General features: G+C 38.3%; 2 protein-coding genes across 3 annotated transcripts in view; both read right to left on the reverse strand.

The window, feature by feature from the left end:
• Positions 1-1,133, reverse strand: part of atp2b2 (ATPase plasma membrane Ca2+ transporting 2) — a 97,341-nt gene extending 96,208 nt beyond the window's left edge. The window contains exon 1 of the mRNA XM_044024105.1: positions 1,011-1,133. The gene's annotated coding sequence lies outside the window, so the exon portion shown is untranslated. The remainder of the gene's footprint in view (positions 1-1,010) is intronic.
• Positions 1,134-4,875: 3,742 nt separating this feature from the next.
• iars1 (isoleucyl-tRNA synthetase 1) overlaps positions 4,876-16,583 on the reverse strand; it is a 42,521-nt gene continuing 30,813 nt past the window's right edge. For both annotated transcript variants that reach the window (XM_044023886.1, XM_044023887.1), the window contains exons 26-34: positions 14,763-14,937; positions 12,863-12,975; positions 11,523-11,618; positions 9,018-9,194; positions 8,707-8,827; positions 8,346-8,471; positions 7,827-7,973; positions 6,911-7,063; positions 4,876-6,075 (exon numbers count right to left, since the gene is read on the reverse strand). In XM_044023886.1, the coding sequence (XP_043879821.1) occupies positions 5,993-6,075; positions 6,911-7,063; positions 7,827-7,973; positions 8,346-8,471; positions 8,707-8,827; positions 9,018-9,194; positions 11,523-11,618; positions 12,863-12,975; positions 14,763-14,937 (1,191 nt within the window). In that variant the 3' untranslated portion in view covers positions 4,876-5,992. The remainder of the gene's footprint in view (positions 6,076-6,910; positions 7,064-7,826; positions 7,974-8,345; positions 8,472-8,706; positions 8,828-9,017; positions 9,195-11,522; positions 11,619-12,862; positions 12,976-14,762; positions 14,938-16,583) is intronic.

Raw genomic sequence — 16,583 nt, forward strand, 5'->3', positions numbered from 1 at the left:
TATTTTATTTTATTAAATAAGGCATCACTACTTCACGTCTCCTAACAGCGGTGCGGCAGAATTTACCTGGTCAAAGAAGAGGGACTTTACAGCGGGATATTTGCGGAGAACGCAATATTAAGAGATGCCCCATCCACGTTCAACACATAGACTTTATGAACATTGTTCTCTATGTTGTGAATAAATAGAGAAACCCTACTCTTTTACATATGTTTTGTTTTCTTCAGTTAGACAGATATCATGATGTATTTACATTACATTACATTACATGTCATTTAGCAGACGCTTTTATCCATGTATGATTGTCTTGCAATATATTGATTATCACAGAATACTGGTAAAAGATACTAATGGTATCGCATATCATATTGTGAGGTACCCTGTGATTCCCAGAAAGGACAGATAGGACTGAGATAATAGACGCACAACACTAACTCAAATAACCACTTATTACAACCAAGGTACGCAAAAGACCATCACTGAAGACAGAACACTTGAGCATTACAGTAAATGGGCAAAAGCAGCAGAAGATCACATCGGATGACACCTGCCACTTTATTATGTGTCCTGGGTACCTCATAAAGTGGCCAGTGAGTGCATATTATCAGTGAGTCACGATGTCTTTAAACTGTGCAATATAAATAAATTATATGCAGCATACATAATCAAAAATAGAAGTGGAAAAGATACTAATTTGTTGCATCCACCCCCTCTGTTGTACAGCACCTGCGGCAGATTGCACGTCTCTGTGGCAACGACAGCAGACTGAATGGGTAGCAACAGTGTCATTCTGTCGACGCATCTCACTACAGATGCCACATTATGTCCCCTTATCACTCAGCCCACGGTGACAGCGCTCTCCCAACAACCACGACACAGACAGACATTCAAGAGAATCGCAAAATCTATACTGTAAAATCACGATATTCCACTTCCATCCCCCACTAACTGGTCAATGTGTGAGTTGTTTTTTGTTTTTTTTTGTTTTCCAAATCGGATGCTTGTCTTACCTGTTTCTGCTGATCCAGGAGGGAGTGGATGGGGGTGAGGGTAATGAAGAGGAGGCAGGCGCATCAGGATGAAGATAGATGCTGCTCTGTGGCTCAGTCACGACGCAGTCCCAAATGCGTTCATCCACTTTGCGCTGCGGTGCAGTTACTTCGGGCAGAGCTCCCTTGAATTACAGGCGAATAAGGAGGTCAATTGTTGCGTAACATTTAACAGAATCTACGGTTTAGCGTGGCATATTTTTGTTTGCTGTGTGGAGAAGTCAATTAAAGGAGGTTGGTCATGAAGCGACGTAAACTCAGACTGGCTTCAGGACTGTCTGGCAATCAATTTATCCTCAATCATCATCAAGTGTGTCAGGAAGAACCCCTCACTTTATTGACGCTAATGTTATATGATGAGTTACAAATTACAATAAACAATAAACAATTTATTTGTGTTACTATTATTATTATTACTGTTAATACCGATAATACTGTGCTGTATAAATACAGATTTAATGATACTAATTCATCTTATCCTTTATCCTGTACAGTTAGATGCTAAAAGGCTAAGCTAAGATAGAAGCTAGGAAAGGATTTGCCCCCCCCAAAAAAACTCCTTGACATTCACACACTTTTCATGACAGTAACCGTAATTGCTTACCTTTTCCATTAGTTTTTCTTATATGTGATCTTCACTGCCTTAGGTTTCGCCCTAAATGTAACTTAATTTGAACACCTGTTTGCCTGTTGCACCTGTGAGCTACATGCTGCGTTTATGGCTGTTTTACGTTCACAAATTCAAACTCGGACATTTAAGGAATGTTTGACGGAAACAACTACAGGTATTGCATAAAACTGTTAACAAGTTAGCAGGACGGCCACCAACAACCTTGGAAATGTGAGAACATTATCGCTAAGTCGAAACATTACGTGTTTTTGTTATCTACTGCGCATTCTTACTGCGAATGACGCAGGTTAGCTAGCTTTGAGTCTCATTAACGGCCAAATTTTAAAAACACAGGCCTTTTGTAAGACAGTTTGAAGGTATATGTGTTCACCTACTCTAGTGAAATTAAATGAAAAATACTCCTTCTCCCCAATTAGTTTCCCTTTTTTTTTTCTTTAAAATGGACAGAATTGTTCCCCAAAAGATGATTCAAATCAGATTTATTAAGGGCCTCAGTCTGAATGCTCTGGCTGTTCAAATCAGATTACAAATGGTCTTTTGTGTCACAGCAGCAATGTGACAGGGGAAATTGTTTGGAGATTAAGATGGTGCCCCTCCATTTCGCCTGTATGTTTTAAAAAAGCCTGGCACAAACATGTTATGCAACCACTGCAGATGGGTTGGTTAGCACAGATCTGAAGGTCATATACCTGGCCAGGAAGGTAAATGTAAGCAATAACACAAAACATGATTACCTTTGCCCACTCTTATCTTGCATCATTAAATAAAGGAGAGGAGTCATGTATCCACAACGTTAAATCTGAAATGTGTTGTTTTCTTTACCCTTCCCTCCACAAAATTCCATGGAATTCAGTTGGTGTAGTTTACTTTTGAGCAATCAGTACACTGTTTATGCACTTATGTAAATTATAATGTGTATGTATAAAAGGTAACTACTGGAAGAGGTTGTGACACAGTGGTCATATTGGCTTCACAAGCCGAGACAAATTTCAAAGATAGTTGACTATGGTGTCACATAGTTTGAGCTCAAACAGGAGCTGCAAAAATATTTATTTTTATTCAAAATAGCGATAAGATGATAAAAATCAGGATAATGTAAATATTAATGAACTTGACAACATTAGACTTGCTAAAATGAAACATACCAATTATTATTCATCCAGTCGATGTACCACCACACTCGCTGGTCAGTCCTTTTCATCCATATATTCTTGAAAACGCACATCTTTGTCTTCATTAATGACCGTCACCGCAGCACGTCATGAGATTTCTTGAACACAGTGAGAGGGCTCACGTTCACGTCAACCAAGATGAGTGACTGACCTGGGGCTTCATTTGTAAAACTGTGTGTAATTACACATGAAAAGTGTATGTACAAAACACAGAAAGTGCTTAGGCACATAAATATTCAGATTCATAAAAACCATGTGGGTCACATGAAGGCGGAGTGGCTAGGACTACTGCCTCACAGCAAAAATACCTCAGTCCCGGACCAAGTCTGCAGTTTGCATTTTTTTTCTCCAGGTTCTCCAGTTTCCTTCAAAAACATGCAGAGGTTAAAAATTGTCTTTTGGGATGTGGCAGATGCTGTGAATGCAACTGCTTCATTAGTGAGCTCCACACGTTATGCTCCTCTGCGCATTGTGAAAAAGCCAATGGCTTAAGTAAACATCTACTGTCGCCTGCAAGGTTAAAGAATGAGTTAGACATTGTAAGGGGATTGTTAGTCATATAGGAATTATATATACAGCAATCACTCGCCCTAGAAGCCCATTCTTTGTACACTTCTCTCCCTGGATCCGGTATGGCACAGAGAAGACAGCGAATGGAAGCCCAACCATTCATTATCAATGTCGAGCAGCATCATACTGGTCTTCTGAAAACTCTCAAGTCATCCTTTTTGCAGTGCCAAATAAGACATTTTGCACCAGTGCACATTGTGTATACATTTCTTTTAATTCCCTGTTAAGCACTGTACTACTCACATTTTGAGGTGGTACATTTAGTACCGTATAAGTTCAGTGTGAAACAATGTGCTCAAGTATTCAGCAAAATGTGCATCGCTTTAAAAATAAGTTATTTTAGCTCAGTGATGTACTTTAAAACTTTGTCTTCAGACACTTCAGACAGTGCTTCAGAGAGTTCAGAGGCATTTCAATATACTGCGTAGCTGTTAATAATGTAGTAGCCTGCGAAGAGCAAATGTTTATGAACACAACTATTATAAGTGCAATTGTGTGTCAAATAAAAAAGGAAATTGGGGGTTAGCTCAACTGCTAATTAACAGTTTTTCACTAGCACCATGCCTGTGGATGTCAGTATAAACCCGGGATGTCAAATCAGCCAAAAACTGAATTAAATGATCAATTGTAGCGTTTAGTTTACAGTGTAATGTTCAACATTGTGCTTCAACATGTTCAACATGTTGACATTGTGCTTCATTTCACATGGATTGGCCATCACAGAGTCCAGACCTTATCAGCACTGAGAATCTTTGTGCTGGGCTGGAGAAGACCTAACACATTGAACAAATTGCATCATAAATACAAGATCATACAAAGATAGTGCAACAACTATGTATTGAAATTTTGATGACATTGAGCTTATCAAAGGGATGTGATGTCAGGGTGAATGTATGTATGTTATCTGTTCCTGACTTGGATGATGAGTATGATGATAATGAGTCCCCACACACACACACATTAGTTTCAGACTTCTATAAAGTGAAGCATAAAGAATTTAACAAACGGCATTTCTTCTTTTCTTAAACTTTGAATTCTTCAGTTGTCAATTTTTTTATATTGACCTTGGGCAGTGACCACCAAACTATCATCAAAGTCTCGAGGCCAAGTGAATGTGTGTATGACATTCACAAGAATGAGACAATGGACAGATGATGGATAACCTGAAAACTTAACTCTGGCTATGGCTGAGGTGATGGCATAAAAACTAGGACAAGCTCATGGAATGACCTAGTGGAGGATTAATAGATGCTTCTATGATATGACAGCTAGTTACTGGGTCATCTGTAATCAGGACAAATATTCTCACTGATAATTTGTGAGAATAGTATCATCTCTGGGAAAATGTGTTAGGTGCTGGTCTTTTGTTACCTCAAGCTGGTTTTCCTTTGGAAAATAAAAACTCATTTGTCAGCAGTGTGTACAGGATGTTAAGGTAAAAAAAAAAAATCAATTTTGAATCTCAGTCACCTTTTATTTATTCCATTAGTCACCTAAAATAGTACATTGTCCATTTTGTTGCCATTTTTTTTATTACAGGATGACTTTATCCCAAAGGCACAGCAGCCTGAAAGTCCATTTCATTATTTTAATGCCTTTTCATTTTGTCAAAGGATTCACATGTAACAAAAGAATGAGTTTATGTGTGAAATTAAAAATGGTTAGACACACACACCAATTAGTGATAGTGAAATTGACATCTGCATTCAACCCATCAAACTCAAGCCAAGCGCAGGAGCAGTGGGTAGCACTTATCTGCATCCCGGGAGCAATGGGGGGGATTGGGTGCCTTGCTCAGGGGCCCTTGACTAGTCCCTGGATTTGAATTGACAACTCTCCAGTTACAAGCACAATTCCTTTCCTCTTGGCCATGGGCTGCCCCAATGGCAATATGCTAAATTGGGTCCCATTCATGAGCCACAGCAATAATTATTCTGGACCAGTGATCCCCAAACTAGAGTACTTAACCCTAACCCTAACCCAGGGGTACGGGAAGACGAAAAAAAACATGATTTGCAAACAGCCTGATTACATTTTGAAAGTGCCATATAAATAGACATGCAGTCAAATTCAAATTCAAACATTGCAGTAGATTTCTTTAAAAAAACAAAAAAAAAGTGAATTGGTGTTGCTGCCTAGACGGGAAGTAGTTTGCATAATTCGTAAATAACTGCTTCAAAAAAAATAAAGTAATATTGACAAGATAGATGGTTCCCAGGGATCTTAATTTCCAAATTACTGTCCAAACTCATACTCGAATTCGTACATCTGTCCAGTAATTTTGTTCAGCTGCTGTGAAAAAAAGATATATAGACGTATGCCCACTTTTAAGTCCATAATAAATACAGTCCAATTACACATTGTGCTGTCTTAGAATGCTATCGCTGAGAACTGGTGACAAAAGAAAGGCAATATGGATTTAAGAGAGATGAAAAGTTATCAGGTCTTATTGAACACTTATTCTTATCAGTGGCTGCTGGCATCAGTGGGTATAAAACTTAAATGTGTGAAATTTCTGATATATCCAAGACAAATGTTGACAGTGAGATCCCAGGATTTTTTTTATGGAATTATGCTTCAGCAGTTGTTGGAAGAACTCTCACAAACAAAGTTTTGGTGTCTAGAGATTTTGCAGATGTATCAGCTGGCAGCTCTGAAAAACAGAAGAAAAAAGAGGGTTGCATTATGCTTGATATTAAGCAATCACAAAATAAAAGGGGAGAAAAATACACTTAACTCTGAGGGGAATTCAAATTAAGGGAATGAAAGAAAAGTGAGTGGGCAAATCTATTAATGAGTAAATCAAGCAATTAAAGAAATATTCTTACTTCATTCACTTTACTGGGTGATTAAAATGATTGTTCCAATCATCTAAATTTGCCCAATAATATGTAATAATAATCACATTAAGATATTTAATTATTTAAATTAATTTTGAGTTAATATACCAGTGTAATTAAGAATGACTGGCAACCTAAATTGCCCCTCGTGGCTTTCTTATTTACACTATGAAAATGTCTGGATGTCTACAACAAAATCCCTAAATATCCAGTCTATGATAAGACATTTAAAACAGAATAACTCATTTTCTCAAAACTACTTTTGTTATGAGATGTTGAAGGTAAAAGTGTCTAAAGAGTCTAAATTTACTGTCACTATATATGTGTCTAGTATTTCCAACGTTATATCAGTTAAAAACCTCATTTGGACCTGATTCTTTGGGGCAATCTCATGCCAGGCTAAATCCAGTTTGGAACATGTATTTATATAATTTTTAATTACGATTAAAATGATGTACACTACGAGTGAACTTGCTGGTTCTCCATTTATTTAAATCCAACAAAGTAGGAACTTATTATTTCCTTCTGCAGCCAGAGAATATAAGATTTTAGTCCCCATCTGTCAACTTAATGTCAGTCAAAACATAATTGGGTGTTAAGTCTTCAGCATGGAAGTAAATGTGATAACTACCAACTACTCCATCTTACCCTGGGTGAGGTCCTGGTCCAGGTAGAGTTTAAGCCATCTGCTGCGAAGGCCGAAAACCTTGGCCGCCTCAGATATAAGGCCTGAGTAGTCAAGCCCATTCTGGCCCACTGGATTCACCAGTAGAAGGGTGCCAACCTCTCCTGTCTGGCATTCTTAAGAAGATGGATAGAGAATTTAAGAGAAGTTTACCAGACAGATTTGAAATTCTGTATGAATAAAAATGTATCAGCATGTCCCTTGGGTTTGTTCACAAGCTTTGGCATATAAGAGGAGAAGACAAGAAAACAGATAAAGAAGAAGAGGATGAGAGACGAGGTCTGGCTGATTAGTGAATGGAGAGGTAGATCCAAGATGAATATTCAATTCAATTTAATCTGACTCACAAGAGGGTCCATAGCAGTTTAAAAACAAGTAAATAGAGTTGAATAGAATCGGTTGTGAATGAAAAGGCTGATTTATAGGACAGTTTCTTTACTGCAGTTGAAGAGTGCAGAGTCATTCTGTTGATAACATTGATTCATTTTTAATTTAACCTTATAAAGCACCAATGGAGCAGTGCACTCCAATTAAACTGCCACACTCATAACTGACAGTTCAAGAAAATGATTGAAAGATCCCCTGGTGCCATTACCCAGAAAGCAACTCGACTGCAGGTTCTCAGTTACAGAGTCAAGTGTGCTACTAACACCTAATGCTACTAACACCCAATTGATCAGAGCTGTGGAGTGGCTAAAGAGATCTGACAATCTCACTTCTTCTCAACTACTGCTGATTTTGTGTCTTCAAGTGATTTGTTGATGATAAAAATATGATAAAGTAAGGTCAGCCTGATCGATAAAAGGTGAGAGACAACTTAAGTATAACTTAATAAGTTGTGAATATGTATGTGCGTGTGTGCGCGCCTGTGTTTCTCACCAGCTGGCTGTGCGTTGCAGAGCAGCAGGTTCACATATGGACACAGGAGGGCGTCGGAGGAGGGGACAGGGCCAGGGGGTATGGAGCCTGAAGTGACTGACAACGTTTTACCACTCAAAGCCTGGAGGTCCATTTTACTGGTCAATTCTGTAATTTGTAAAACATACAAATACATAAATCAATAGAACTCCAAAACAGCCAAGTCAAAATATACTTAATATTAAATTAATTGATAATTTTGTATGTAAAATGCTTAAACAATTTCCTTTTTTTCTCCAGACAAACTGAGACAAAAAGCCAACACATTAACTGTAATTCTAATATGATAGGTTTTAAAGTGATTGCTGGAACACTTTACACATTGATGCCTTAGTTGCATTGAGAGGTCGACTCTTAAGATAAAGTCTGCAGCAGCTGAAAGGACTAATACTGTCTGGCTTCAAGTTTTTCTTTCCAGTTAAGAAAGACGGCCAAACGGCCCAATTACATGCACACATACACAGGCAGATCGGTTCTCACCAGTTCCACCACTGAAGAATCTGAGCTGGGTGTTATTTGTTCCAAAGATGCTGCTGCACACTCTCTTCAGCTTGTCCACATCGAGTCTGTTATCTCCTTTGGGGTTTTCCAGCAGCACCACACCATCTGATCAAGAGATCATTCAGAGAGAAACACCAATGTAGTCAAACAGTTCAGGATGAATTACAGGTTCAACCTAACCTATACACACAAAACCCGAGTTGGACAGCAAGTATATTTTTCTTCAGAATGACAACAAAATGGCAAGATACCTCTGACAATTTAGACATATACACTTTCTTGTTAAAGCTTTTTAGGCTGGTAAAAAAATCTGTTTCCCTTTCATCCGCCCATGTGATACCTTGTTCTTTGTTGTTGACCTTCACCCTGAGGTTCACGTAGCTGCAAGCCGGTCCATTTAGAGAGACCCGAGAACCTGAGGATCCCTTTACAATGATAAACTCCAAGTCTGAGCCCTTCAGCTGCAACAAAGGAAAAAAGCAGCATGAAGGAAGGAATTGTAGTTCCTTTGTAGTTTTACATTTAATGACGTAAGGACACATTTGTCCTCGTCTTAGCACTTGCTGGCATACAATTATCATTCACTATAAATAAATGTGCGTCATGTAGAGGACACAATATTCCAGGATGCCTGTAGGAATCTATTCATACCTGAGTCTTTTCCTGTATGATAACACTGGCAGTGTTGGGAACAGGGAAGGGCAGCAGTGGAGCCTTGATGGTAGCTAAGATGAAGTCTGTGTGAGCCTGGATGACAGAGTGCAAGTACTCCCCCTCTGGCTGGCAGTGGTAGTACACATTTATCTCATCTGATGGCACCAAGTGGGCCTAAGGGAAAACATTTAGAGATAATGCAGAATATTTATTTTCAGAAACTGGAAAAAAGGCTGCTTTTCTCTTTTACATGCAATTTCTGGGTGAAAAAAAGAGACACCGGATGATGACATGAGTCAAAAGCGAGTTGATATGCTAAAAGTACATCTTAAATAACTTTTTAAAGAATAGCAATTCTTTTTTTTAACAAAACCTGTAATCTGATTAAAACTAATGATTGCCAAGGACACGTGTCACAATGTAGTAATTCTCTTGAAAGCTTCTTTCGCCTTTCTGAGAACTTGAAATCTGGAAGTAATGATTACTGGAAAGGAAGGAGGCAAGGAGGTATGGGATAAATAAAATGGAAGGACAAACAAAACAAATCATGGCAGAGATTTAAAAAAGCACAAAACAGAAAGTACAGGAACAAATAAAGGAGAAATGGAACAGAAAGATTTTTTTATTGGCTGAAAGTCCATTTATTTTGGCAACTGCCAGCATCCTCTAACCTTGACACATTCAAACACATTGATCTCATCCTAATCTGCAGTCGGCACATGTGCACAGCCACGCATATTTTCACTCTACAGCGCACACAAATGCCTGTGCATGCACAGACACACACATGCACACAAGGATTGTGGTATGTGGCTCAGTGGCACAGGAACAGTTAGCTAGATACACAGGAGCAGTCAATCAATGGAAGGTTTATAGGCTTTTCCTGCCAAGTCAAGGTACTGACCCTGCTCTGAAGGGGCTAGTGCTGTGTGTGTGTGTGTGTGTCAAACACAGCTACAGAAACCTCCAGATAGTGAGGAACCCCAAAAAAAAGTAATGCTGACCCCCATTTCTCAACCATACTTGAGAAAAACCATAGAAAAATGGCAAAGATATATAAGCACACCCACAAACTACTACCAAACAAGTCAAAGAATTGTTAAAAAATTAATTCCCATGCTCAGGGTGGAAAATTCCTAACAGATCTCAGTTTGAAATAACTAGAGGAATTTAGTTTGGCCGGGAGCCAGTACACACCACTGCTATAGGGGGATGGAAAAAACTGTTTGTTGCTTGTGAAAACAAGGGGCTGTTGGCTAATCCGTCTTTACTCCATAGACCACTTCAAAGGTCCAACATTAGAATCTGAAAGGGGCCAGACTGTAATTAAGCTTCCATTAAGCCTGCCTTATGATGGAGAAACTTCTAACTGTGACGCTGCAGTGGAAAAGATTTAAAAACTGCCTTGACAAAATTAGCAAGGGACATAAAGGGGTGAAACAAGCAAGAGAGTGAAACACAGTTTCTACAGTTTACTACAAAAGTCTTAGGCCTTTAAAACCTTTAAGATTTATTGTATTAGCGATGCTATAATGCAGTTGATTTGGGAAAGGAAATTATTTCTCAGTCTCTATATTGGAAGACATCGAGACAAGAAACATGATTTGCAGTATGTGTAAACATAGTGCGACCTATGTTTACACTAGAATAGCACAACTCTCTTAAACTTGCATGGTATCATATTAATGTTATTGGTAAAACCAGTGTTTTTCTCCTGCTATTTCATGACAAAAAATAACTGCTATGAAAAAGGTCTATTACACCAGGTTTATTACAAGACATACTTGAGCATTCCATTCACCTGTGGCACCCTGAGACAATGTGATATGCAATTAAAATATGACAAAACATGAGATTTTTAGACGAGTGAAAATGTGGTGTAAATAAAAGATTAATACTCTCAGTGTCGTAGCAATCAAAATTGGCATTTTAGTTAATAAATGGCTTCAGTACATATTGGGTTGGTGATAACTCAACTTTCAGTGCTTCCATTTATTACACCATAAAGACTAAAGTGGCAGTTAGTTTTCCTGCACTGACAGGATGAGGGCATTTATGGCAGAAAAATCTGGCTTCAAATGTAGTGGTTTATTTGTTTTTGTTTTTTTATGGATGCCAAACAAGGGAAACCTTGTATTTTGTTGTGTTTTTTTGGAAATAGATGTAGTGTCGAAACAAATCTGCCAAGAGTGGATGTGCAGCTTGCAATCAATGTTATAAATATCACACAGAGACATTGGGTTATTTTCTTAGTTTGTCATCCACTGCCTTTCCTCTGCTTAACTGTCATATTATATAATTGTATCTTCAAGTCAAGCATCCTTCCACACTTGCTCAGTAGCATGTTTTGCTCACTGTGGCACCACCCAGATTACATATATCGGCAAACTTTCAATTATGTCAGATCATATTCATTACACACTGGATTGTAAAATTCAGTGGTGGCGTGTTATATGTCACTCTTGCTCAGAGCTAATATTGCTCCTGAAATACTTTCCTCACCTTCTTGCGTAGTTTCTGAATGCGGTTGATGACTTCTCGGGCAACGCCTTCATCTACCATGGACTGGTCTGGGGAGACATCTAACAGCACCAAGACCTAGAGACAAGGATGTCCAAGATTTTAGAATAATATGATTAGATAATGTGCTACTGAACTGTTCAGATATTTTAAAAAAACACAAAAGACTATATTACAATCCTCAGCATAAAAACAACTATACATACCGTCTGTACATACTATATATTCAGTAGAAGACAATCAGCCTCTTGTCTACTAGCTAAGTGAGTCTCACTTGCAGTATCGATTCAATACTGGCCCAAATCACTGCACTGGATATTGGAAAAAGGAAAAATCCGATAGGATCCAAAAAACCTATGAATATGATGAGAATGCATCACTAGGCACGAATAACTAATGCAGAGATGTCCACCATCATCTTTATGTGACCAGGAAGCGAGTAAGGGCTGCATATATATATATATACATATATATATATATATATATATATATATATAGAGAGAGAGAGAGAGAGAGAGAGAGACAGACGGATAATTGTATTTCTTTCTTGTACTATAAAAGTGAATCCTAATTCTTTTAGGTTAATTTTGACCTACTGTTCACCATACTCATACACCAATAATACCTCAATAATAACCCATGATGAGTGGATAATTAGAAACAATGTGGTATATGATCCTTTTGCTTGTCTCATTGTTTCCCTTTATTAAGTACAAACACATCGATTAATCATTTTTATTGTTTCCCCACACATTTGTCACATAAAAAAAAAAAGCAACAATAAAGATAATATTGTAGTTGACATAAATCACTGAAGTAAAATGAATGTGGTGTTGTACAGGGCAGAGCTGCTGGAAGATGGGAATGAGATGACAGCGAGCACACACCAGTGACAGAAAAAAGAATAAGAGAACAGAGCGAACAGACAGATGGGAGCTACAGAGTGTGTGCACGAGCAAGTGAAAGTAACAGAATTAAAACGCCAACTCAGTAAACTGGTATTAAGGTGCAGCCATGTGTGGTAAGAGCTGGAAGAGCACTGATTAGAGCGTGTCTGCGGGGAAATGCATACAATTTGGATTCCACTAGATGTGAAATCATTTCATACATCACACTCACAGTTAAGACACAAATTCTTTTGCAGTATAAGGCAGCCTAAGTGCACACGCACACACACACACGCTGTGTATATACGAGCTCAAAACAATTTTATACTTAAAAACAAAACAAAGGAAACAAAAGATTTATTTTGATTTCTAATGAAGACATGTCTGTCCATTAATATAATAACTATATTTAACTATATTTAGAGAAGTGTGTACCTGTGCGTCAGAGTGCGCTTCATACTGTGCAGCTGAGTCCGAGCTCTGGTTGAAAGTGTACATCAGCCTCAGGTCCTCCTCGTGGAGCTCATGGCCATCTACCATGATGGATCCTGAAAATTATTCACAGTAATAATAAAGTATTACCCACAGATACAGCCATCAACATAGACATAAAAAGCCCTTTGCACACCAGATGCCTTTTTTCATGCAATTTACACTTTCATATGTTTCATAAGTGTTATGAGTCAGTGCAGCTGATCATGGATGGAATTTCACTGAGCAATATTGCAGTCACAGTTTTGCTTCAGAGTAGTGACACAGCTAACCAATCAGCATGTGTGTTCTTCATGATAAAATCTTCAATCTGTCTAATGGCCATTCTAAAGTTTTTTTTTCTAGTCCTTGTAATTTATTTGCTTAATTGTGTTGCACTTTGTGTGAACAGAGATGGTGCGCCAAAATTTGCCTTTGAATAATCCACAGTCCGAGTCAGTTGATTTGCAGAGGACTTAATGTGTCAACTAGAGATGTACGACAAAAATCATCATTTGCATTCCAGTGAAAATCATGCTTCTTGCAAAAAGGAGATGTCTAAATCTGGGTAAAACTTAAAGGCCATAATTCTAAAAACAAGTACATTTATGGGAGATGCTTTCTGATGCCCATTAGGATTAAACCAGTGCTGACTATACAATTTTGCTTCCTCCTAATTTAATTTGAATAAATAGATTGAATGGAAACAGTCTAAATAAAGGTTCCATCACTTGGATGCCGAGTGAGGCTTTGCTTTGAATTATCTGTGGTCTGGACTGGTATTTACGGGCATTTAAAGATTCCTTACATCGCAGTCTTTCCAGTCTCATCCACAGGGATCTGAGCTTTTAAACAATAAAGCAAACTAAATCTATTCAGGTTTTTCCATTTTGCCAGTGGCGGCAATTATCCACGTCTGTGTTCTGACTTAAAAACCATGACAAAGTTCTGCTCCTCCTCCACTCCACACCCAGAGGCTGAGTGAAACAGTCGCTTCTATTCCCTTTCAAACTAGATTTCCACTCTTTGATTTCCTGTGCTCCTCCGCTCATGTCCATCTTCTCTCTGAACCTCTTTTCTTTTACTTCATCAAAAGGATGGAATCAAAGATACAGGTATGGAATAAATGAGTAATAAAAACCAATAGCCATCACACCACAATCAGTTTCTAGCCATCTTGCCATCCTTCTAGTCTAAACTGGAACAAGGACTCGATAGCGGTTAATTGTTCAAAAACACTTTTGTGGACATAATATTTACGAATCAGTAGTATCCGAGTTTTCCCCTATGTATCACTTTTCCACTATCCTCTACCACATCTGTCCTATCACCCAACCTTGGGTTATTTCCTTCCAATTGGCAGGACTTCAAACATCCAAGTGATTGAAAATGTTAGGTTCCCACAGCCTTGCTGACCTTCACTGCTCCCTTCCCCAGAGACTCTGGGAGCTCTCCTAGTCTGTCTATAATTGGAGAGACAAGATACCTTGTAATGCTTTGATCGGTACTCAAGCTCTAATTCAGTTTCAGACGGGTCAGAGTGTGTATTGTGAAGATAAAACTGGCTCTCTGTGTCTAGCAGGTTGAGTTACATGAATCCATGAGTTTTCTCTCTACTAGAATTTTACTTTTTCACAATACACAGCAGATGAGCTATTGCATTGAAACTCCTATTACTAACCAAGTGCTTTTCACCGAGTCACTGTCTGGCAACAATATCCTCCTACTTATTTACTGTAAATGTGAAAATGTGAACATGCAAGCTAGTGCTAACGTGCCATTACACTGCTAAAATGTTTCCTCTGCAAATGTTTTTTTTAATTTCTGGGTATATAAATGTGCTAATTCTCCCACAGAACCATACCTGTCTTCTGAAAGACCTCAAGCTGCTCGTTGGTGAGTTCCTTGATTGAAGCAGTGACCGCTTTGAAGGCTCCCTTTAGTCTCTTGCCCAACACCATGTGGTCAGGCTCAGCACGCAGACTGATTCCATACTTGTCCTTGTCCGTTGACAGAGTTAACTGTCGCACGTTCAGCTCCTGGAGGAAGCAAAATAGACACATTGTATGTCCTGAAAAAGTCACCATTTTGTCATTTTAAGTGTACTAGAAATTAGTGATTTTGACTAAAAGTCAGAGGTTAACTGCAGGTGAAGCACACAGACACAATCCACATAAATACACCCTTTAAATTTAAACACTCTCCTATAGCTACATAACAGGAAAAGAAATAAAACCAAAACTGAAAATCAAATGTAATACCAACCTAAAACTGCAGAGAAAATAAAACTTTAATCACCACAGAGAATTCACATAAAAGGGAAAATCAAAAATTGATCACAGAATCAATCCCTGAAAGAGTAAGTCAGCCATGAAATTAACCATTCAGTAAGCCTATCGTGCTTTAAATCTCCAATAAGCCATGGATCCTTTTCAGTCCCCGTCTTTCTGCCTCTCAGTACAAAGAACACATTGAAAGAATGTTTCATTCCAGATTGGGAGAGAAAAATCTGTGATTCAGTCTGTTAAAACAACAGAGAGGCTTCTTTCAGTCAATCACACTCAAGTTGAGGCTTGTGATTGAGAGTGAACTCCACTGTAGCATTATTGGCTTGGGCACAGAGAGCATCAATGTGCTACTCCAGACAAGTGGGTAAGAAAACTAAGGGCAGTGTAGGGACGAAAATAGCAGCTGAAACCTTTTTTGAGATGAGCTTGGCTATTTTAGGCACTTGGACTACTCTTGCCGTTAATTTGAAATAAACCTGTTTTATTTAAACATTCTACTACAAAACACATTGTTTTTTTCAGTGTCTACACAGTTAGATATAATATACAATATCTACTTACTTTCTAGTTTGGCACAATAATAAATGGATGTTTTGACTGCTACTCGAAAAAAATATTCTATTACATCTACAAATAAGAAATACTGTATGAGTCGAGAAATTAGATACATTTCCCATCAAACGTACATATTTTCCAGCTACTGTATTTCGGCTTATAGAAGTTTATGACCCGCTCTTGCAGAGGTGACAATGTTCTTGTTTAAAGCCTCAGCAAACCTGAAATCGACCCACATGAGTGTTTATTGATTAGGCCTGACATCGTAACACCCTGGAGGAGGCGGAATGGATGTGTGAGAGAGAGAGAGAGAGAGAGAGAGAGATAGAAAGATAGAGCGAGAGTTCAGAGCTTAATCAGATTTCAGTATGGACACTGGGAACACATTAATGCTAGGTGGTAATCACTTGAAACCATATTGAGACACAACCTGGCAATTGAAGTAATTTTGAAAGCTCTAGTATTGCACATCACTGTTCACTAACAGATTAGCAGGAATAACTTGTTTTCTTGTGTTAGAGGAAAAATACAGTGCTTATGTTTGCGATCTGTTGTATCCACTCCACGCCCCATTAAAATGAATCAGGATACGAACAGCATGTGTTTTATTATTTGGAGATGTGGTTTTTTTTTGAGTATTTTAGAAGGATCAAAGCACACATTACATTTCCGGAATACTGTATGTTTCAGAAGCTTAAAAAAAAGAAAGAAAACATGCTCTAACCTGGTATCAAACCCATGAAATGAACGTAAAAGACAAATTCACAACTGAGTAGGGGAAAAGGTAATTCTAGATATTACCAGATTACTGATTCTTTAATAACAACCAAGCAAACAACCAA

Source organism: Solea senegalensis, linkage group LG4 (genome assembly GCF_019176455.1).
Source record: "Solea senegalensis isolate Sse05_10M linkage group LG4, IFAPA_SoseM_1, whole genome shotgun sequence".
NCBI classification, from domain to species: Eukaryota; Metazoa; Chordata; class Actinopteri; order Pleuronectiformes; family Soleidae; genus Solea; species Solea senegalensis.